Source organism: Gobius niger (assembly GCF_951799975.1).
Source record: "Gobius niger genome assembly, chromosome: 1".
In the NCBI taxonomy this organism is placed as follows: domain Eukaryota; kingdom Metazoa; phylum Chordata; class Actinopteri; order Gobiiformes; family Gobiidae; genus Gobius; species Gobius niger.
Genome location: NC_136852.1, coordinates 55,971,722 through 55,994,848, shown reverse-complemented (window position 1 = coordinate 55,994,848; position 23,127 = coordinate 55,971,722). Strand labels below are relative to the sequence as shown.

At 39.8% G+C, this 23,127-nt stretch overlaps 1 protein-coding gene across 1 annotated transcript in view; it reads left to right on the top strand.

Annotated features, from left to right (window-relative positions):
- pebp4 (phosphatidylethanolamine binding protein 4) overlaps positions 1 to 23,127 on the top strand; it is a 50,311-nt gene that overhangs the window by 8,628 nt on the left and 18,556 nt on the right. Inside the window, exon 4 of the mRNA XM_079551278.1 lies at positions 9,856 to 9,948. Within this exon, the coding sequence (XP_079407404.1) occupies positions 9,856 to 9,948 (93 nt within the window). The remainder of the gene's footprint in view (positions 1 to 9,855; positions 9,949 to 23,127) is intronic.

Genomic DNA, 23,127 nt, shown 5'->3' with positions numbered 1-23,127 from the left:
ACTGGCGCTGCCAGAGCTGCCCACACTGGTGTGGAGGTTTAGAGCTCTGAGCCCGACTCAAAGAGCTCTCTCATGGAGTAGGTGTTGGCAGGATGCTTTGTTTCTTTCTGTGAATGTCAGAGAGGTATGAGGATAATGAGAAAACTGAAGCACACTGATAACATGCCTATAACAGTGCCAACTTAATGCTTGGCTGTATTTCTGCCCGTTTACACACAGGCGATGTTTTTAACCTTTTCTGTGAAAGTGACACAAATCTGAATATCAGTTTTGACAGAAACAATGTGGCTCTGTCCAGACAGCACTTCACAGAGCGGGCAGCTCAAAGGTCCTGATCAAGTGTGGCTAATGTCCTCTCTGTCACCAGGCTGTACAGAAACGCTTTAGGCGGAGATTATGTCTCATCATATTATTACAACTGTACATTTGAAGTTGGCCACATTTGTTGTAGCTGACATCTTGATTCATTTCATTGACATCGTGGCATTTAAACTAATGTTTGTAAGAGATAGCATTCAGATTATACAACTAATCTCTTAGTTAACATTATTTTTTTTTAAAGTGTATGAGATTAGAATTACTGCATTGAAAAACTGTTTAAAACATGACGGTGACCTTTTCTGCTTTTTCACATGGTCCGCTTTATGTTCTTGATGTGGACCTAGAAATAATATCAAAGCCCCAATTAGCAAATCAGTGTCATTCTGTAACTCCTCTTATAAAACAAACGTGTGCAGTTTGCTACTAAAAAACTCAATCTGCCTCATGTCATGCAGCAGTTAATGCAGTTACAGAAAAGAAAACCACCGTAACAACAAAATATAAGACTGAGACTCCAGTCACTTGAACATTTTGAGTGCATCGGAGCTGTGCAATGGCAGCGTCTTCAAACTGACCGTAAGAGGGCTTTCAGTTTAAGATTATGGATTTACACCACCATAGTATCTCTGTTAAACAACTATGGCTTCAATTAAGATGTTTTTTCTGCCTTTGTTTTATACATCTTTGTTCAAATATAATCGAGTGCCACTTCAGGATTTTTCTTGAGTTTAAAGTTACGGTAGGGAGGGAGAGAGGACTTTTTCTTCTTCTTGTGTGCCGGAATGTAGATTTCTCCCCCCATGAAATCCTAATTGTGCCTCGGAGGGCTGTAGGGTATCTGTGCTTGCCTCAGCTCAACAGGATTTGTGTCTGTAAGCGCGAGTATGTGTCTTAGCTTGAATGCGGATAGAGCCCTTTGAAAACACAAGCTGCTGATTTCTCATATTTGCCGATGGGCTGATATTGTGCCTGTGCAGCTTTGTTTAGGGGACATTAAAACATATTATTTTCAATATTTCTTATCTGTATTATTGACATGACTAGAAAATAAATGGTGGTGGATCATTTCTATTTGAAAATGAGGCTCTTGAGCTTGACTTTGTCAATATTATCTTGTCAGATGGAAGGCAACCTGACACTAAATCAGAGGTCAGATTGCTGCTGTCCTCTGCTCCCTGAATTATCGCTGTGCATTTATCAATGCAAATCCAGATAAGATCCTATTTGTTTGCAGAACCATATCCCTCAGGATTTGGTAAATGTGAGTTAGACAGGCTATGGCAGACATTTACAAAGAAATTGCAACTACGGAGCTGAGATTATTGTAGCAGTCATTAATTGTTACTTGAAAGGAGATTAGGATTAGCAGTCCTATAGAACGACTTAACACCTGTCTTTTTTATGTCTAATAATGTTACCTCATTTTTTTTTCTTCATTTATGTAGCCATCCAAGTTGGCAAAATAAAGACTGTTTTATTCAAATGCTTCAGTGGCGCTGGAAATGATTCAATATGTGCCTCATTCAGATGGGTGATATATTATTCCCTTGGGGAGAGACAACGAAGGAGCTGCTGTTGGATTTTATTTGTGCGGTCTTTATCAGAGTGTCAGGCACAGAGGCTGAGCCTGTTCTGTGTGAATGGACGAGCCCTTGAACCATAAACCTGCCTTCTGTGATAACGGGCCTGCATCGCGGCACCACTGTGACGTCCTCACTGACAGAACCAAATACATGACATAATGTCATATTCATTATTTTATTTTAACCCTTCTTAAACCTTCTCTATAAAGTGTCTTCATGAATGAGCATTTGTGAGTTTTAGATTCAAAACAAATCAAAACAAAGCTCAGTCTTGAATGCCTGATCTCATCTTAACTCAGGAGCTTAGCAGGGCCTGGTCAGTACCAGGGTGGTAGACCATGTGTAATAGCAGCACATTGGTAGGCTTGTTTCTGTCAGTTACCCCTGGGTTGCTGTGGCTACATATCTTACCACTACTCAAGTCTGAGTGAACAATTGATGAGCAACTCTGGGCACTACAAGGCTTATGCATTATTATTAGTGTTAGTAATATGTAGCTGTAGAAATAAAAAAAATATTAAACTGTATCATACTGTGCATGTTTCCCGACTGCGAGCTCTGACGCCTGAGATTACCACATCTTGTAAGGTGATAAGAGTGCTCCCTGAATTACTCAGCCCATGTGATGACATGGCCCTGATTGTCAGACGGGTGGGCTGGTGACACTGGAACACAGACGGTGCATGTCTGTTTGAAATATTCGGCTTTGAGCTTCCAAGCCCTCGGCAGTCCTCGCTCCCAGTCTCCCAACACCCAGCATCGCCCACTGAAACGAGTCTTCCATACTGGAAAATCCGGCCCTGTCAACTGGCAGTCTGGACTAGGTTCAGCCCACACGCCAAGCACTCCCCACCACCAATAGCACCCCTTAATAGACACTACAGTTTTCCACCCCATGTAGATGCCTTTTGGTCGCCATCCATCGATGGCGTCAATAGCATCTTCCTACACAACAGTGACTGAACGGAGGGCACAAGAAAATGTGGGAATAATTGACACTTTCTCACTGTACTACCATCAGAAACCATAATTAATCATGATAGAAAAAATGTGGAAGCCATCTTGGCTGGTGAAACACACAGTGCCTGTGAACAGCCCCGACACCTTTAACAGCTCTGATGGCCAAATAGAAATGGTGTCAGAGAGCCTACAACTAAGCTCCCCTCATGGCAGCCTCTTTCTCACAATTGTGTCCGTGGTGTTTCTCCATAAAACTCTAATCATTAGTGTCATGCACATGGACAAATAGATGCTGAAGTGTTAATAGTCCAAAAGGTTTTTAAAAAAAGTAATCTTTTTACTTGCTGAAGACCTTTTGAGACCCAGCTCACACAAGCCAATATGAGCATGAGATATCAGTTTCACTCTGTGACAAGTGTCACAGTGTAAATATGGATATGGATCTGGTGTTTTTATGTGCCCTATTTGACTTGACAGTTTTGTGTTCTCAAAGCATTCAGCCAAAATGTTTGGCCTTTTTCTTGTGCCTCACCTGGCATTGACTGACCAGACTTTTCTGCTTTTGCTTATTAGCAGTAGTTTCTCCTTTTGAGCGTTTGCACAAATGCTTTCATGGCAGGGAGTAGGTGTATGTGTGTAAAGCCACCACTAGAAAGTGTTGAAAGCCTAAGCTAGCAAGATCACATCCAGGGTGACTAATAAGCTTAACATGAGCACGGCTGTGTTTGCTAGCATGGCACGCTCAAAGAAGTCAATGTTGAGAGAAATGCAGAAATGGTTCCCTAGGCAGCTACTAATTCCCTCACCCCCTCAAGCTCCAATCAGACTGTGAACCATCTTACTGTTAGCTATGGCTTCACAAGGATCCAAGCTGCACTGCAAAAGTACAAGTCAAACAAACAGGAGTTCAAGACGTTCAACAGAGTTTAGGAAAGACTTGTTCTTTTTACAATCTTTATCTACGTTTAAAGCACTTTCTTGATTCTCTTCCCCCCCCCCCATGTGACACATCCTATGAATTTAACGTGACGTAGTATTGTAGTTTTAGATGGTCATACATGCGCGAAGTGAAGTGGAAATAGCCCCTATTGTAATGAGTTTGTCTCAATCATGTTTCTCACTCTTTTTTGTGAGCTACCGTACTTTGATTAGATGTTTACTCAAATACATGGATGATATCAAATAGAAAGTCTATAGTGATTATGTAATTATGTGCTTGTGCCTTTATTTTCCTTTTGTGGTACCCTTGAACTGCTGCCTTTTCAGAGCGCATCTCTGTGTTTGGATACCTTGCAGGCATGTACTATGTTGTCTTTAGCCCAAGAATATGTGTTTGTATTCACATGTGACTTTCCTTTGACCATGTGGCTTCTCCAAGTGTGCATTTATGAGCCATTTCACACTTCACTCCTGTGTGGGAGGAAGGCTGCGTTAAAAATAGGCAGGTTTGGAGTTAGTGTGCTGCCTGCACTGTGCAAAGCACTTAAGAATGCACTTTGTTTGCAGACTCTTTGCATACTACTTTTGTACGTCGATGATAAGCCTAAATATAAACCTGTAGCAGTAGTTGTCAGACCTTGATCATGACTTCGAGAAGAATCTATGATTTTGGGTTCCTCAAAGGTCCAGCTATAACAGAATGCAGATGCCAGAGTTTTTTGGTTCTTCATGTAACTTGATTGTTATTCTTGCATAGTTGAATGTTTAATGTAATTCCAGTCACCATCTGTGTTGATGTTTTTAAATCCTCCAAATATGTGACAGTGCTGTCCCTTGAAGTCAGCCTGAAGAACGCTGTCCATTGTTTTACGTCTTCTGCAGGACAGGTGGACAATCTGCATGTGGCTGCCTTAGAGTTTCTGGTTTGTCTTCCTCTTTTTAAGCCAGATTTAAGCCTTGACATTTGGCAGTCAGGACGAACCTCATCCTCATTATTATATACAGTAACTAGAGTTGTGTTCTGTTCAACTCACATCCTGGCATGACTTTTCCTTTCAAAGAGTAGCTCTCTCTATTGTAAAACCTTTCACACAATTGTGATTATACAGTTGCCTTATTAACTTTCTAAAACCTGATTTGACTGTTGATAAAGACACAGATATACAGACTCACATTGATCTTTTGACCTTGCAGTAAGCTGCAGTCGATGATTGCTAAGCCATTGCCGTTCACAACACAGATACCTGTTAATTACCAAATGAGTTTGTCTGTTGCTGCTACTTAGGCGGGGATTTGAGATCGATGAGTCGACTGCATTTGGGCCATTGAATGAAACATTGGGGGGTTTTATGCAGCTGATGATGAGCTGGAGCAGAGGATCAGCACTGATGTATTAATAGGCAGCCAAATGGACGACACTGTTTTCTGGTGGGTCAGGGATAAAGCCTGAACTTGTAAACTCACACAGGGGCCTCTCTCCCTCTCGCTCTATCTCTGCCTTTATCTTTTTTCTATCTCTACCTCACTATGGTGGTGTCATCAGCTCACAGCCCAGTAACTGTAGTGCGTAGCTCTCTCAGCCCCAGCAGAGTTCACTCAGAGGTAAGCCAGTAGTCTCTCCCTCAGAGAGAGCAGCTTCTTCTGCCTTTGTTCTAGGTTATGTTTCACTTAAAATGTATAATGCCAGATTTGTTGTGCCATGGTACAAATAAGGAGACAGGCCTTTTTGATTGACTCTGTCATGAATGTCCTAAAAGAAAACACTTACCTAGACAATCAGAAGAACTTTGATGAATTTGTAAGGTAACAAAAATGTGTCTGTATTCAAAGCAAATAATAATTTACTGACATTTGGATGTGATGTGTTAAGTGTTAAACTACTTCTTAATTAGTAATTATGACAAATACTAATACTGTAATACTAATACTGTCCTACATTAGTGCAAAACAAGTGTTTGTTTGTGTTTTTTGGCAACAAAATTTGTCAGGCATGTTTTGATATACATTTATTTGCTAAAGTCCTGAAAATGATTTCAGATGGCCAAATATGCATCTGTTTTTCCCTGGAGTCTTTCGCTCATAGCTGTGTGTAATTACTGTGGATTTTTGACAGATGGAGAAAAAAGTGTCCTTGTAAGAGAGAAGGGTACATGGCATAATGTGTGAAGTGCAAGCTAAGAGGAGGCAGCCTCTTGTATTATTGGCCGTCTGTGCCAGCTGGACCAGCCAGATTCTTACAGGTAGAATTTAAGCAGCAAATATGTGCACAAGTCGTTAAAATGCAGTGCCCGCCATAATTAGGCCATGCTGTTTTTTTTGTCTTTTTTTTGGTGTCTTTTTTTGAATTCCAGTTTCTTAAAAATTTGGATAACCTTCTTCTAAATATGGAAAATGCATGCAAACTTTCGTGAAATGTGCATTATAGTGCTATTTCTTTCAACAATAATTGTGTCTTGGGGTCATTTTTGATTAATGTTTGTGTTTGAACCATGTTATTTCTGAATACATCAAGACTTAAATATTAGTGTAACTACATTATCACACTGCCTTTGCCTGCTAGCAAACATGTACAAATGCGGATTACAAGTCTTGAGAAGGCAACAGGTCATGGTTGGTAAGCTGCCCGGGGGGGTCACACTGATATGGAGTCACTTTTGACAGGCTGTGGAGGAGGCCCTATTGTTACTGGTGTGTCTGCGTGCTACCTGCAGGCACTATCACTCACACTACAGTATTATCCTATTATTAGGCTTAGTTGTTTACGCTTATTACTGCATGTCAGGTAGGCAGAGAATCCTTCTGAAAATGAGCATCTGCTGAAAAATACATGCCTAATTCTTTATCTTATTGAACTACATCGTCTTAGGGTAATTCTCAAAGGACTAAAATAACATCTTGACAGGACACAACAAACAGGCGTCTGCAGAGTGTTTTATGTGTCATTGAAGAACTAGTGGTTGATTTAAGCTGGTATAGTGTTGTACCGCACACTATATTAAATGTGAATTTCTCAAGTGAACTGGCTATCTGTTGTCCTGCCTTCAGAGGCGGGTAGTACTCAGTTACATTTACTCAAATACATGTACTTGATTAACTTTTTTTTAAAGCTTAAAATATTTTTATCATACAGTACTTTTTACTTTTTTTCTGTGGTTTCATGCCATTTTCTGGGATTTTGTTTTTTTAAATATCACATTTTTTTTATCTCAGTACTCACTCAAGCAACATTTTCTCCAAGAACTTTTTCGTTTTTAATTGAGTAATTGTAATTGTCACTACTTTTTACTAGTAATGTTACTCTTACTTCAGTAAATGTTTTGGCTACTGTACCCACCTCTTCCTGCCTTAAAATGTCCTTCATATGATAAACGTTATTGATATTGTAAACTAAACTCTCTTGTAGTTCAGGCAAGTTAGTAAATCTTAGAGAAGTCATTTTTATTTTTGAAGAGTGGTCACTGTCCAGAGCCTTATATTGCGTCAAAATGTAATATTAACTGTAATTTGGATCCACACCGGCATTAAATTTACATAATAAAAATGTATTAAAGCAGGCAGAGTCTGCCTCACTTAAACTTTTCCACAGCTCTATATATTCTGCACTTTCCATTTAACGCTCTTATGTCGAGACTCGTGTTTAGCAGTGGCGTTATCATTTATATTGCATCAGGAAAGAAAGTTTTTTGATGCTGTGCCCCTAATTATCTAGACCCCTTGGTAACGCTTTATATTAAGGTGTGCCTGTCAAGTAATAAGCTATTAATAATATGTGTGTGTGTGTGTGTGTGTGTGTGTGTGTGTGTGTGTGTGTGTGTGTGTGTGTGTGTGTGTGTGTGTGTGTGTGTGTGTGTGTGTGTGCGTGTGTGTATATATATATATAGACATATATACATACATACATACATACATACGTATATAAATATATATATGTATGTGTATATATATATATATATATATATATATATATATATATATATATGAATTAAATGCTTGTGTAGATATGAATAAGCCATTTATAATATGCTTGTATATTTATATATTAATAAACCATGAACAATATGCTTGTATAGCTATTAATAAGCTTCTTATTATATTATGCTATTATCTATTAGCATACTAATAGTCCATGAATAATATCCTTATTCATGACCTACCCTAATCCTAACCATAATCCTAACCTTAAGCAGGTTACTAATGCTTATTAATACCTTATTAATGCTTAACGAGCACACCTTAATATAAAGCGATACCAAACCCTCTCATAAAACAGTTAAACGTTTGCATATACTGTAAGGGGTGAGGTGTACATTATTGTTCCCTTACAGAAATGTGGCTTCTGCATTGGACCCATCCTTCAAAACAACTGGGCCAGGTCACAGAACAACCTATTGTGTATGTTTTGGGTTGATGTGGTAAACCCTCCCTGACACAGCGATAACACAGCCCTCATATATATTTTGTCTCAGTAAGTTTTTTCTTGTAAGTTTTTTGTTATGTCAATGTTTGTGTGAAAAACAGAGCACTCATGAAAAAGAGAATGTTGTGCTTTCTTTGGGCCCTTCCCTTTGTAAACAAAGATATGTAACAATATAAATAAACTAAACAATAAAATATATACCTGTCCTCGAACCCAGGACCACGCCATAAAGCTCTATCGCTAACCATTGTGCACCCTGTTATTTCACGATGCTCGGGTTATCTGCTTTTTCTGATTACTGGAACTGCTATAACAAACCAGACAACTTTTTTTAAATTTGTTTTGTTTTGGTTGCAATGAGGAGGCTCACAATCTCGGCAGGATTTCCTAATAAACACAAATAAATAAATAAATAAATAAAACATCGTATAAGACACGTTTGAGATTGATATTGTGCATTGAGCGTCCACTAATGTCTCTATTTGCAGAGGAAGTGAACGAAATAAAAAAAAGCCCATCATATGGTCTGGCAGATTTTGGGCACGAGACCAGGGATGACAAATGTGCTCGAGCAATAATTCAATCTGCTCTCATAATTCTCTAACTTTTAGGGACAGACAGAATGAAGATTTTTCCGGCAATTAAGCAAGCCAAGTCATTGGCCAATAGCTGTGATCTAGTGTTAGTTAAGATGCTTTTTCCTCTCACTTTATCATATTGACAGATTGAGGGGTATAAAGACACTGGGTAAGTGGCAGAAAGTTACAGTGAATATGCTAACGAGTGGATTCGGTCTCTGATCCAAAACGCTGTCACTTTATGACGATGATGGCAAAAAAAAAAACAAAAAAAAAAATGACATTAAGAAAGTCAGTAGCTGGAGCTAGAAATCCTCTCACTTTAATTGTACTCTCCCTTTCCACTTAATTTAGCACTTTTGATCAACACAACATATATAGTCTGCTTTGGTAACCCCATAGGTGCAATTTGAGAAGCTGTTTACGTGCAATAATCCGATAGGGCCAGAGCAATGCCTCATTTGAAAAAACTGATAGTAACTTTTTTGTCGCGTTTTTGTAGTTTTTATTATCCGGTTTTTTTTTGTCACTCTTTCGTGGCATTCTCGTTGATTTTGTTGTTGTTGCTTTTTCACCACTCTTTTGTCATATGTTTTTGTCGCTTTTTGATTGTGTTATTGTTGCTTTTTTGCTTTTAGATTTGGGTAATGCCAAATGTGGGGTTAAGAGGTTAAAGGCAACAGTCAATCAAACAACAACACTGTTCAAACTCGCAGATGGCCTCTAGATTATGTGTATTATTGTTTACCTAATAGTGTCCAGTGTCTGTATATTTTTTGCTGCTGGTTTTGTTCCAAGTGCATGTTTCATGGTGATTATTGTTTCCAAATTTCACACCATTTTACCAGTGGATACACCCTTCTCCTTCACAACAAATCACTCTACTACTCTGTAGAAACTTGAAATACAATCTCATCATTCAATTTCTTGTAGCCAAGTTCAGACCTCTCCATGTTGACCCATGTGAAGCTTTCCTTGTACTGTCTCAAGATGAACATAGAGTCATGGCCTGTCGTGAAGGCGCGTTTCGAACCTAACCATGTTTAATTCCTTGCAGAAAAGGAAGTATGTCCTGGTGATGGTTGATCCTGATGCGAGTGCCAATTCTGCATCCGCCTACTGGCTGCACTGGCTGGTCGCGGACATACAGGTATGTTTAAACTTTGCTTCATGTTTATTTACAAATAGCCTCATGTGTTTTGGTGATAGGGACCCGAACAGCTTTTGTGATTGGATTACAAACTCTTATCATACAAATTTATGGAGCAATGGTTCTTGGGAAATGTGCATTTCTCGTAATCTCAGGGTCTCACTTGGCATAACTCGTGTTTGTATCTGCACCAGGGCCTGATTGCGAGGCTGGAAAATTATGAATGGTTTTTATGCCTAAACTTGGTGAAAAAAATGATGCCAAGTTTGGAAATGTTAATGTTTCATATCATGTATCTTGTGCAATAAATGCGTGTGACAAAAGTGTGGGAGTAAGTCTTTCTAAATGGCTGTGAAAGTTTGCACGGCCCTGTCAGCAGCAGTTTGCCTGTGCTATGGAGTGGTCGGGACGTGTGAGACGGAGATTGGAGCGAGTGTCGTCGTCTTCCTCCCGTCGCGCGGCCTCCCTCTGCTCCCCCTCCAGAGGACACATCTTGGCACGGCCTCCTCTCTTCATCTGTTCCCTGAGGCAGAGCAGCTCCCCCAATGCTCCACACTTCTCCATATTTTACACCCCCGAAATGGGCACCGCTCCGATCCCCGTATTCTGCTTCATATTTCTCTCCTTTCAACCATTTCGTTTGTCTGTTATCACATTCTTGCTTTCTGACGCCAAAATGTGTGTTGAGTTGTTGATTGCCTCAAATAGTTGGTGCTTTGTAGACATTTTCTAATCCTACGGGAACCGAGATCAACCCAGCAGATTAAGTCTGGTGATCTGAAAAACATGTTTGGCAAATACTCTTCAGTTAAGTTGCACTACTTTGGTTTGAGACAACTTTGATGCAGATGCTCCAAGGTGAAATATTGTTTGAATATGGGAGGAGGCTTTAATGTGTGCTTGCAATACCTGTTAGATATACTAACTACTAAATACTAAACTAAATACTTTTGATACTCAACTCGATTATAGAGATTGATTTAAGTCTAGATTGAAGACACATCTGTTCAAACTAGCTTTTAAGACTTAGATCGCACTTGTTTGATTGATTGATTTTTAAATATTGTGTTGTTGTAAGGTGCTATACAAATAAACTTTGATTTGATTGATTGATAGAAAAAAAAATATACAGAACGCTTTCAACTTAAAGGAATAGGCCACCGGTTTTCCATACTGAGATATGTTCTTACCTGAGCTTAAACGAGTTGATGCGTACCTGTCTGGTTTTTGTGCGTGCCCTCAGTCACGCAAAACAACCAAACATATTGTTAGCATTTAGCCTCTCCCAGTGTTTTCCTATAGCTCCAAACGGGGGTGAAGTTGGAAGCGACCACACTATTCCACGGGCACGCACACAGACCAGAGGGGTACGTATCAACACGTCTAAGCTCAGGCAAGAACATATCACAGTATGGAAAAACGGTGGCCTGTTCCTTTAAAGGGCACATGACAAGATTTAATGCTTTTGAAAATATGAGGGGTTTTTTGGAAGGATGACATCACTTTTAAGCTGCTGACAGGAAGTGACATAGAGGAAGGTAACATTCCATAGCAGTTTGACTCATTTCCCCTTGACTTTACATGGTTGGCATGGCAACAGTTTAATTGTTCACCTTCTATGCTATTGATTAGGCTACAGTCAGGTTGGGGCTTTGACCAAATCACAGCTCGGTATTATTATTCATTTATTGGAAAAATGTTCTCAATAGTATTTTCCTGTTTACATTACATGTGGCCCGCGACTCGCTGTGGGAGTTGAATTTTGGCCCATGGCCCAAAATGAGTTTGACACCCCTAGCTTAATGAACGGACTTCGCGCTCTGCCAGAAGTTTCAATCCCTGGCAAAAAGTGGGCGGGGCGGAATAAGCTGGACAGTCTTATGAAAATGCAGTGACCGGTCTGTGCCTTCGACTACCACCAAGTCCCAGTCAAGTATCACCCATACATGCATGGGCAAGGGTGACAGGTTGACTTGATGTGGATCAAGTTGCCATCCTTGGTACTCGTGAGCAAACGCTTAAAGCACTGCTGTCATAAAGAGACCCCATATGCGGCCGAATTCTTTCACAGATTTGAGATTAATTGGACTATAATACACACAATGCATCATAAAGAACATTGTGATGCCAAGCGATCTATTTCAACAACTATGTCCATTGTTGTAAACTCCTTTGTTGTCTAAATTGGAACCCGGCAATGTCAACAATTATACTTTCAAAAACAACATTTTATGATTTTTTTTTTTATCGTTTCCCTTTTTGCCCGTCAGGCTCATTGACCAGCTGCAAATAAACAAATGTCTCTCAAGTGCTCAGACGGACCACACTCTCTGCAGCAATTCAATTTCCTGTCACTTGTGTGGGTGTTGACCTGCTCTGCCCGTGCAGCGATTGGCCACTGCTCTGGGATGTTTTTCTGATGGGGACCGGTGGTTGGTCAGAAGGGTTAATGAGGCTTTTGAGTGATGCCAACCGCAGTGGGAGGTGTTTAATTGACCAGGGTGGCTGAATGACACCACATGACCTCACTTTTATCTTTTATCTGCCAATGTGAATCTATTTCTCGCTGTGCTTTTGTCTTTCATAAATCTCCAAGTTGGATGAAATATTGAATACTTCTTTGACCAACTGAGCGTAAACAGTGTATCATATGATAGAAGGAATGTGTAAACTGATTTGTGAATTGCATGTTTTAGAATCACACATACAGTGCTCATTTTAAGAAAGAATGAAATATGACCTGTTTAACAAATGTCACAGTCATTTCTGAACATTTTCCACACAAACATGATTCTTAATGTGAGACAGATCACTGTTTGGATCTCTTCATCTTGCAGTCATTTTCTTCACATAAATATTAATTAGTCCAAGGTCATGCAGGTCCCACTTTGTCAATGTTTCCATAATTAGTCCATGTTCTTTATCCATGAGTCCATGAAGGTAAAGATTTTCTTGAGAAAAAGAACTGTGAGAAATGTGCAGAACACCAGAGGTTAGAGTGAACAGCACAAGGCCACACTGTTACATACATCCATGCTGTAAGAAGTCTGTAATGTGTTAAAACTGTTCCCAGCTCACCAAAGTAGAACTATGCAAGGATACAATACAGCAAACATGTACCTCCTGAGGGATGATTGGTCGTGTACTTGCTGCTCTTAATCAAAATTAAGTCAAGCATACGCTTCACATTTTAGGCTTGTCTGGACAGGAGCAAATAATACAATATCTTAAAACACGGACATTATTAAAATAAAGTATTAGTTCTTGGCTCTTTAGGAAACCCTATTGTACATGTTTCTTATGGTAGAAGACACTCCACACAAAAAGCCCTCCTTGAGACATACCTGAGACTTCCCTGCTGTGAGATGACAGAGCTAATGGCTGTGCCCACGTGAGGCTCTTTTATTAGTTTTGTAAGTCATTCATGTATTAATGTAAGGAGAAGGTTTATTTTACTGTCCCTGTACAGAAACTTGTCCTCTGTACTTGAACCATCTTTCGATGCCGGAGACCCATCTCCAGATGTCAGGCTAATGGTCAGAATCTCTTAGCTGGAGGATTGACCTATTGTGCATGTTTTCTGTTGAAAACATGCCCAGACACCGGGAAAGAAACCACCGTACCCTAATTTATATTACATAAACTGTAATCACCCATGTTTAAAAAGCCAACCAATTATTTCAGTTGTTGTTTTGTTTCTTATCAAACTTTATATCAATTGTTTTTGTGCTGCAGTTGTTTTCCACATTATTACTTTCCCAACAGGTTGTTTACTGTAGACGTATAGTGTAAACTGTGTAAACACCACATGCATAATTGAATGTATACATTTTCATTTTCAATACCCACTCTCGGTGACCTCTTGAGTTGTGGAGACTGTCATTTCAGCGACTCTCACTTCACACCAATTAGACACAATAACCAAAATAACAATCAACAGATTGTTAAACTCAGCCTCAGAGTAGCATCCAGATTGTGCCTCTCCCTCTCGCTCGCTGCTCCCTCTCTTCCTCCAAATCAATGCAGATGTTTCGCTATGGTCTCGCCGCAGTAATTACTGCAACAAGCAAATCATTAGGATCTGAATGGAGTCGGCTTGTGTAAATACAGCACTAGAGGTTACTTCCACTTATTCCCTCATTATAGTTTGGGTGGTTCGTGAGCCAACATGATGCAATACGAACTTGCAAATGTGGTAAACTTTATGCTCTTTCCTTGAACCGAGAAATGCCAAGTTGTTCATTATCGCTGTAAAATCCCATTTAGACAAACTCGTAGCCTAAGGTTTTATCGATTTTTCACGTTTGTTGTAAAGCTTCTTGACTAAGAGTTTGTCTCTGTGACAGGTGAGCGCTGCTTGGCACAGGTAACTTTTTTCGGCATAAATACATTTGTCAGTTGGATCAGAGTAGAAGTTTAAAAGTAATTTGTTTTTTTTTATTCGTTGAGCTGCACAATATTACTTACAGATGCAAGACAAGTGACAATGACACTAACCTTTTTGACATAGGGGTTTAAACAAGTTTATATCGTCGTCTTAGTGCATTCAACTAAGATGTCACAAAGAACAAAGAAAGCAAAACTATACACGTGTTGAAAGTACTGTGTGTTTCTTTGGACGACTTTAACACATTTGGTTTCTTGCTTTACGGGATAGCTCATATTGTGATGGTGATAAATTTGTGAAATATGCAGCTTCACACTTTTCCAGCTGTAGTTCGTTATATTATTCCAATCGACTCCGACATCCAGGCCATGCAGTGTGTGCTTTAATGTCTCCAGCTTGTTAACAATCTGAAAAGCTCAGTCCGGACATGCCGGCAGTGCACTTATCATTATAGGGCAATAGGGATATGCGTGTTTAACAGTCGTTCCTGTTGTATCCGTCCACAAAAGCACACAAAGCCTCTGTTGTGCGGCTGGTTTCGGCAAATACAAAGAGTGAAGTATTGTGACTGTCTCAGGCCAGCTGGCTTTGTGTTTGTGTGTTCTGTGGCCTGCGGAGATCGTCTGCTCCACACCTCAACATGTCCGATCTGCAAAACTCCCGGGCGTGGAATTCTCTTAGTGCAGCTCTTCACAAGTACGCTGCTCGAGATGGGTTTCGAGAAATAAAGACACTGCTTTATTTTAATACACGTCTCTGCAAAAGAAAAATGCTCTAAACAAAAAATTATTGCAGTCCAAGCATCATTTTATTGGTCGCAATTACTAAATCACAAAGACTGCAGCAAATAAATCGTCCCTTCTAATATCCAATTTACATGAAGCCCTGCTATGTTTAAGTCCTGCTAATCCTGTAGTTTAGCCCTCTATAAACATGTTCCAAAATGCAGGATTGTTGTATTAGTTGCTGTTAATATTTCTCTCATTGTTAAAATGTGCACAGTGAAATTTATCCTCTAAAACATAGACTCTGTTCATAATCTACTTAAGCATTTACTTTTACTGACTGAAAATGATAACAAGTCTTCGTAGCAATATTTTAAAATACAGAGTGGTTGATTTTTCATGCAGATGTTTTGGAAGGATAAGATATTAAAGTTCATCCTTGACTCATTCTCAAGAAGCACAGCTGCATTCGGCGACTTTGTGACAAAAAAAAAACATAGCTGCACCTACACTGAAGAGCTACATATGCTGTTTGTCATTGTCTTCTCAAGTTAAAGTCGATGTCAAGTTTTGCAAGAGAAAGAGTTTCAGTCATTAGTGCCGTGAAGAAAAAGATAGTAATGAGTTATTGAAATGGTGTCTCTAACCTTCACAGTCGCCTTAGAGTTTGTTTAGCGAAATACACATCCAATATTTCAAATAAATATAGCTGATTGCATTGTTCTTTAGCCTGTAATTATCCTTACTGTGGCATGTTACGATTTAAGCATTTGTTTTTTGACAGACAGCTGCCCCCATATGGAAGCCAAAAACAATCTCCCAAAGGCCAGGCGATCCATAGCTAGTTTCATTGCGAGAACAAAGACGCCTTGGTATTATTCATAATTAAACTCTTATTGTGTAGTCGCCGGCTGAATATTTTCATTCTTCTGCCTGTCTTTCCCCTCTCATACTTTGCACCTCGCGCCGGGAACATCTGGCTGGCGTCAGAGTGGAGCCTGGCTGTGCAGATTGGAGCAGGTAGAGGAGCACATTGTAGCCCGGCTAATGATGAGAGTGTCTGCCCTCTCTCTTGGAGGAGACGCAAGCTGCTGCTTCACTCCACTCATACGCCCAGGGAAACAGATTTCCAAACATATGCAGTGTGTTTTTAATCCAGTTGAGCACTTCATTTCCCAGCAAACACAAATAACCTTACGGGACATCCATATCTTATGACAAGGGGGTGGGCGCAAAAGGATTCGAACATTTTTTTCGTTGTTTTTTAATTTGATATTTTTTTTTTCCTCCATCCAAAGTTGCTAAACATGCCTGCAACCCAGGTTAACAGTTTATTTGTTTATGGTAACACAAAGTTTTACACACAAGTGGCTCCTGGCGCTTCGTCGTGAAGCAACTTTGTTTAATATAAACTCAGTGAGGCGCACCTGTTGGCCTTCTTTGTTTAAACTTATACTTTCTAAGAAACTACTTTGTGAACAGTTGTCAATAATATGGAAGTGAAAAGTTCTCAGAGCGAAATAAATATGTAGTACTTGGACAATTCACAATGTAGGAGATAAAAACATACATAGAAGACATAATACTAAAAACATGTGGGCTCTTTTTGTTACAGCGAATTGGTTTGACCTGCTGGTCATTCTTTGTTTTTCAGAGCCATGTGCATTTTCCCTCGGCACAAGTCGACAACAATAGCCCTTAACATGGAGGCCCAGCTGGAGGTGCTTAACATTTAAGGCAGTGCTCATCCTGCTGACAGAGGCAGCTAGACAAATGTCAGAGGTGCTGCTACTCAACTGCAGCTTTTGGAAGTCATTTATTTAATAATCCAACCACAAAAAAACAAAGATATGTGCCAGCTTATTTGTCTTTGACTAATCAGGACATCACGTTTTAACACTGTGAAGTGATTTGAAAATTTGAAAAATTTTCATTTGGAATCATTGTTTTCATGTTAAGTAGTAGTTTTGTAATTTAATTTAATTTTTCAGTCATTTTTTTTGCTTTATTGGCTAAATAAATTGTAATGTGACTTCCCTGCCAGGTGGTATCGGGTTCAGTTTAAGTTTGTTTCAGTGAACTAGAGGCAGTTATGAAGGTATTTAGCATCTTCTGCACAGGCTCATACTTCTATAGCGACACATTAAGCATTTATTATTTATCTTAGCCATCAGTCCGAGTTCGATCCATCGCTTGATGCTGCTCATTACAAGCAGGTTGATTTTCTTCGTGTGGGCTGTTGCTCTCACTGTTCTCCGCCACCTAAAGGGAGAATTACATAAGAATCCTCCGCTTTGTCAGCTCCATCCCCCGTCCACATACAACAAACACGCTGCGCTTTATTGCTGCAGATAACCTACCGAGCATCTCCGCCATCGCTAACACAAGTGACCTCCTCACGTACATCAAAGTTCTGTCAATTTACATTTTTAATGTATTAGTATTTCCAAGAACACCAAATCCCTCTTGACTACACAATGTGACCTATGGATAGAGATGAATGAGTTTTTTTTTTTTTTTTTTAGGATTTGCTTATTCAAGGATCAACCCACTGTTTTATTTTGTTCTGCACTGTCCTGAATAAATCTGGTGTTTTTCTCTCCAAGAAAGAAAAAAAAAAAAACAACAACCTGGAAAGCCCTCCTTGATCCGCCCTGTCACAGCGCGAGACAGTTTGGACCCTGTCCCATCCAACCGCAGTTTTTAAACCGGCATTGCTTTGCATGGCTCTTCTTTTAATATGTGCCCCCTTTCTTCACACCCACGACCATTGTGTATGAAATCCTTTTTTTTTTTTTTTTTTCTTTTTTTTCCTGAAAAGATTTCTGGTTGCAGCCGCAGACAATGTTCCCCCACACAAGCTGTCGTCTTTGTCATATACCCCCTCCTCATCCTCTTCAGTCGGTAAAGCGGGATCTCTGGCAGCCGGCCCTGCATGCGAGCGAGTAGCGTGTTGTACAGGTGGCGCGGCCTACCTGCCCCCCCCCCCCCCCCCCCTTCCCCTCCCTCCATCCTGCAAAACATCCACTTTTTTGACACTTTGTAGTTTGACAAGGGTTGAACCGGTAACTCATGGGAACCAGGGGAGACGGAGGGGCGGGTTAGAAGGGACAAATGTCAGGTTTGGTAGGGGGGCTGCTGGGCGTCGCCTGATAGGGTACAGTGAAGGGGGAGTTGAGGCATGCTGATAAAAACAACTCACTAACAATTATACTCGCCTAAAATAGCCCTTACTTAAGTATATGGCGTGCTTGCCAGTTAATTGTACACAAAAAACAAAGACTTCACAAAGGACCTCCTGCAGACAATGTATTTTCTTGTATTTTGGCATCACAATTAAGCGTGACAGCTATGAATGCAACTTGGCACGTATTATAGTGGCCTGTCTAACTCTTTGTACTGATTATGAGTGTCAGTAATCCAAAAGTTACCATAAACTAAAGAAAGTATACGAGCCTGTGCTGGATTTGGAGAAACCTCAGTGTGACGTGGTGATCGATCACACATACAAAAACAACTTAGTTATTCTTGAAAACTTGATTTAACTCCTTACAAATTGTTAACTATTAGCTACGATCACAAAGGGGGTGATGTCAGGCTGCATTGTTTTTGAGTGTGATGATTGATATACCGGTATACTGGTTTGCAAAGAATATATCACCGCCTAAATAATTGTACGTTTTTGTGATTTGTAAATTAGGCCTACAGTGTTTGCCGTTTTATGTGTTGGCATTCACAACAGGTGCCATCTGATGCAACCGGCCTCATTTAAACATGCTTAGGGCTGGCACAAAAAAAAAATCCAAATAATAACTAAAAGATGTGTCCCAAATTCAGTTCAAGGCAAATGTCTAATCCCTCAATGCTGCGGGGATTTTTTTGAGGATACGGTCAGCCTTGATCCAAAACAATTGACAATAGTAAATCACCCCATAGTGCAAAGACACCCTTCTCTTTGTTACCTTGGGATTTAACGACAGCAGACCTAATAATCTGACGAGATAATGCTTCAATAGTATAGGACGCGAAACGCGCACACTCGTGTACAAGCAGCCAGTGCCATTTTTATTTATAATCTCCGCCTCTATACTAGTATAATTTATGGGCAAGCGTTTTTTCTCTAGAATTGTTCTTGGATTTGTTCAACTTGTTCTTATTGATATGCTGTAGGACTAACAACCATAAAATCTACTAAGACCTCTGATCTTTACTATTGACCATTATCATTGCCGTGAGCTTTTTTTCTCCTCTTCTTGCTGTGGTATTTTTATGCTACAGTTGGTGAGGAACCTGTTTACATTCCAGGGTTGCCGTATAGTTCACTTCTCCTCAGCCCGGGATCCAAAGCGCTGTATAGATTTCTTTGCGGTTGATGAAATTAAAAAGACAGCAGTGTGTGTGTGGCGTGCCCGGCAGCAACGCGATTTGCCTGCGAGTTCACGATACGGGTTGAGAGGGGAGTTCCTTTGGGGGGGATTAAATAGCTCCCCGTCTTCCCACCCTCCTCCTCCTGCCCTCCCTTACACTCGCAAGAACACAAACAGCTCGCAGCTCTGCGCACTATTTTTCCGCCGCATACAACACCACGCTGCGCCGCTCACAGGTAACAATAAGCCCGGGTCAGAGGTTAAGAGGGATTGTGGAGCTCGGATTCGTGCGGGGTTCCTCTGGCAAATACAGTGCGCTTGCGGTGCCCATGGTGTGGCTGCCGGGAGGAGGAGAGCGAGACAGAGAGGGTGAAAGACAAGCATTTGGTTCAGTGGAGTAGGCAGGGTCCATCACAGCGATTTGGCAATGGATGGACTGGAAAGTTAGAACTCACCAACTCTGTGTGTGTTTCTATTATGCATAAAATGATAAACATTAGTGATAAAGCTACAGGAGGGCCTTTTGAGCCACTGCATTTTTTGGCTATGGTTCATCCAGATCAGAACCTCCCGCCACATGAACAGCCTTTTCTGGAGTAATGAACCTGTTACCTGCCACTGCACTGAGGGTCATTTACCAAGCGTTTGCTCATGTGCAAAGCGATTGCACGTGCAAAAGTAGATCATTTATGCTTTTTTTTTCTACTCACGCAGCATTCTCTCGTTCACATATCAGATTTGGGGCCTTAAAACTGTAATAAAGGCAACATCAAATAAGGTAAATTAAGTGCAACATGGCAACAAAATAGTGTTTTATTTTTCAGCTTCCACCCGCTATTGATGAATGACCCCTAAGTGTTTTCACATTCACGTCTGCTGCCTTACATACATTTGTAAAATCACTAAACATGCCACTGTTTGTCGGGACAACTCTACCGGTCAAAAAGTTTGCATAGGCTTTTTTATGTATTGTTTTTTTCTGTTATTCTGCTATTTACGTTGTAGATTCTCATTGAAGGCATTCATTTATGAATGAACACACTATTTTCTGTATCAGCGTCACTTTATCAACAACCTGCACTAGGACTGTAAAGCACTGCCAATGCAATGACTTTGATTATTCCACTCTTTATGATCTGTTCTGATTTTTATTTTATTTTGGTATCGCTTTAGATTAAAGGGACTATACAGATTTAAAAAATGTTTCCTCCCCCTACATGTTCCAGCAATGTCCTTATGTGTAGAATGAGCCACAACTGCTTCTAAAATCCTGCACTGTCACTCAAAAAGGTGTTCATTTGGGTCCGAAGTGCCGTCATGCACAAGCTTAACATAGACGGTGCAGTTACACGTATGACCTGAGGTGGCAGTAGTGAGTATAAAATGGCTAACTTGCATCTAGCCCCTTTAAGGTGTGCCATTAAGTATTAGGTTGGCTATGAATAACAGTATTGTTACTGGCCTATTAGTAACAGATAAAAGCATAATAAGCAGTGTGTTAATACTTTACAAGCATATTATTAATACTTGTAATATTATTAGTACCTTATTAATACTTAACGAGCACACCTTAATATAAAACATTACCTTATTTTTATTTTCTTATTGTTTATATTTTTGCCCCTTTTGCCCCTTTTTGTTTTTACTCATTATACATAAGATACCTCTATTTACTCTGTAACTGTTTGCACATTTCCTGTCTATTTGCACACCCTGAGTGTTTTCTTGAGAGCCGATTGTAACAAGTGAATTTCTCCATTGTGGAATCAATAAAGGATTGTTTTATCTTATCTTATGGAATATGTTTTAAACATCGATTACTGCTTTTCACTTTTGACATGTTCTCAATGGCCTTCACGATGTCGTCACCAGAAAGGGTTTTCACTTCACAGTCAGTTGACAACCATTTCAGGTGCCGACCTTATGATGCTCTTTGAGAAAATGCCAAGAATAAAGGGCAGAAATTTGGAAGAATTCAAAATGTTAAACATATTTGGAGTTATTTCACCCTTGTTCGTTTTATACATAATACCAGGTGTTCATTCATAGTTCAATGTCTTCAATGAGAATCACCAAACGTAAAAAGTGTGGAAAATAAAGAAAAACCAAAACATTTAAGTATTTCGAATCTTTTGACTGGTACTGTATATATTGTCTATATTTTATATATTCAAATTTAACATTTTTTTTTTACAATATCTTGCTTCTTTTGTATCCTACTTCATATTTCGCATGCCCTGATAGACCTTTCCTGAAACTTTTTGAGGCTTTGGATGGCTAAATGAACTGCTTACATTACAATACTCTCTCCTTTGGTTATATTGTTTGCAATGACAGTCCTTTTCATCCCTTATATTCACATTTGCAAACATCACTGTTTTAGCATAAAACAATTATTGACTTCTTTCCGCGTGGTACAAACTCATCTCGACTGAAAACAACAGTATCATGCTGCTAGTTAGTTATTTTTGTCCATTTACACCACAGACCCCCGGAGCTTTCAGACTAAACCTGGTCCAAGTGCAGCATTAGCGCGTGTCTTATGAAAAGCGAGAATGCGCATATGTGTTTTGAAGAAATGTATTAGTAACAACATCGCCAAGTCTGTCATTGTGAACCCTTAAGCGCTGCCTCCATCAGGTTGTATGAATAGGAAGGAGATTATCCAGTTAATCTCTTTATCATGCATGCTGTATACATATACTTGGGTGTGTGCCTAAAACCGCTGTCCTGATCAGTGTCATCGGCACCTTTTGCAATGTTCCCCCCCTAACCCATAGACTAATTCAGGTTAGCTCCATGCTTTCAGTGCATTATCCTTTCAATTTTAAAACGAAACCCGGTCTGCATAAATATGTAGATTTTAAAAATACATGGTTTTAATCCCCGAATGCCACAAATGTATTCAGAACAAAGACAGTAACACGAATTAGGTTACTGTACATTTCACTCTGTGTACGCTCCAAAAGTAGGAATTAATAATGAAGATGCTTTTTGGCCTGAAATGGCTATTCAAACAATTATGTACTTAGTTTCTTCCAACAAATGCATTCCGCGTTATTGTTTTTGCCTCCATAGCAAAGCACCCAAAAGACTAAAACCTTTCATACGCCGCAAAGGCCGCTATTGGTCACCGTCAATAAAAGCATAAAAGCATTTATTTCCCACGTTTGTCAAATTAACAGCATACTCCATCTCCCATAGGACTTGTAAGGTTCATTAACCTTTCTGTGAAGTGGGACAGGTTTCCAGCAGTTACCATAACCTCTGTCTCGCTCCCGCCTCAATTATAATAGAAGAATTAAACATCCGGCCATTCAAAACAGTAATGCGGCCTCTTAAACCCCTTTGTACCAGCTCTCAGTTGTTAATGACTAAAGACACTGCATGAACCGGAGTTATCAACACATAACTATGGACGCAGGCAAATGGCCACTCTTACATACTAATAACTAAACACGCGCGGCATTTCATCTGCTCTAAAAACCATTGTGTTTTTCAGCAGAGTAAATGGTCATATTGTTGCTTTTTTAAATGCAAGCGAGAACTCTTTGTCTGTAAAGCTACGTTTCACCAAAAAATGATTTGATTTTTAAAAATGTTTTTACCCGGTACTAAATTACGCTCAAAGTCAAAAGAATAACCTTGAACTAATTAACCGGTCAATTACACGCCTGTTGATCCTTTTTTAATTTCTAAT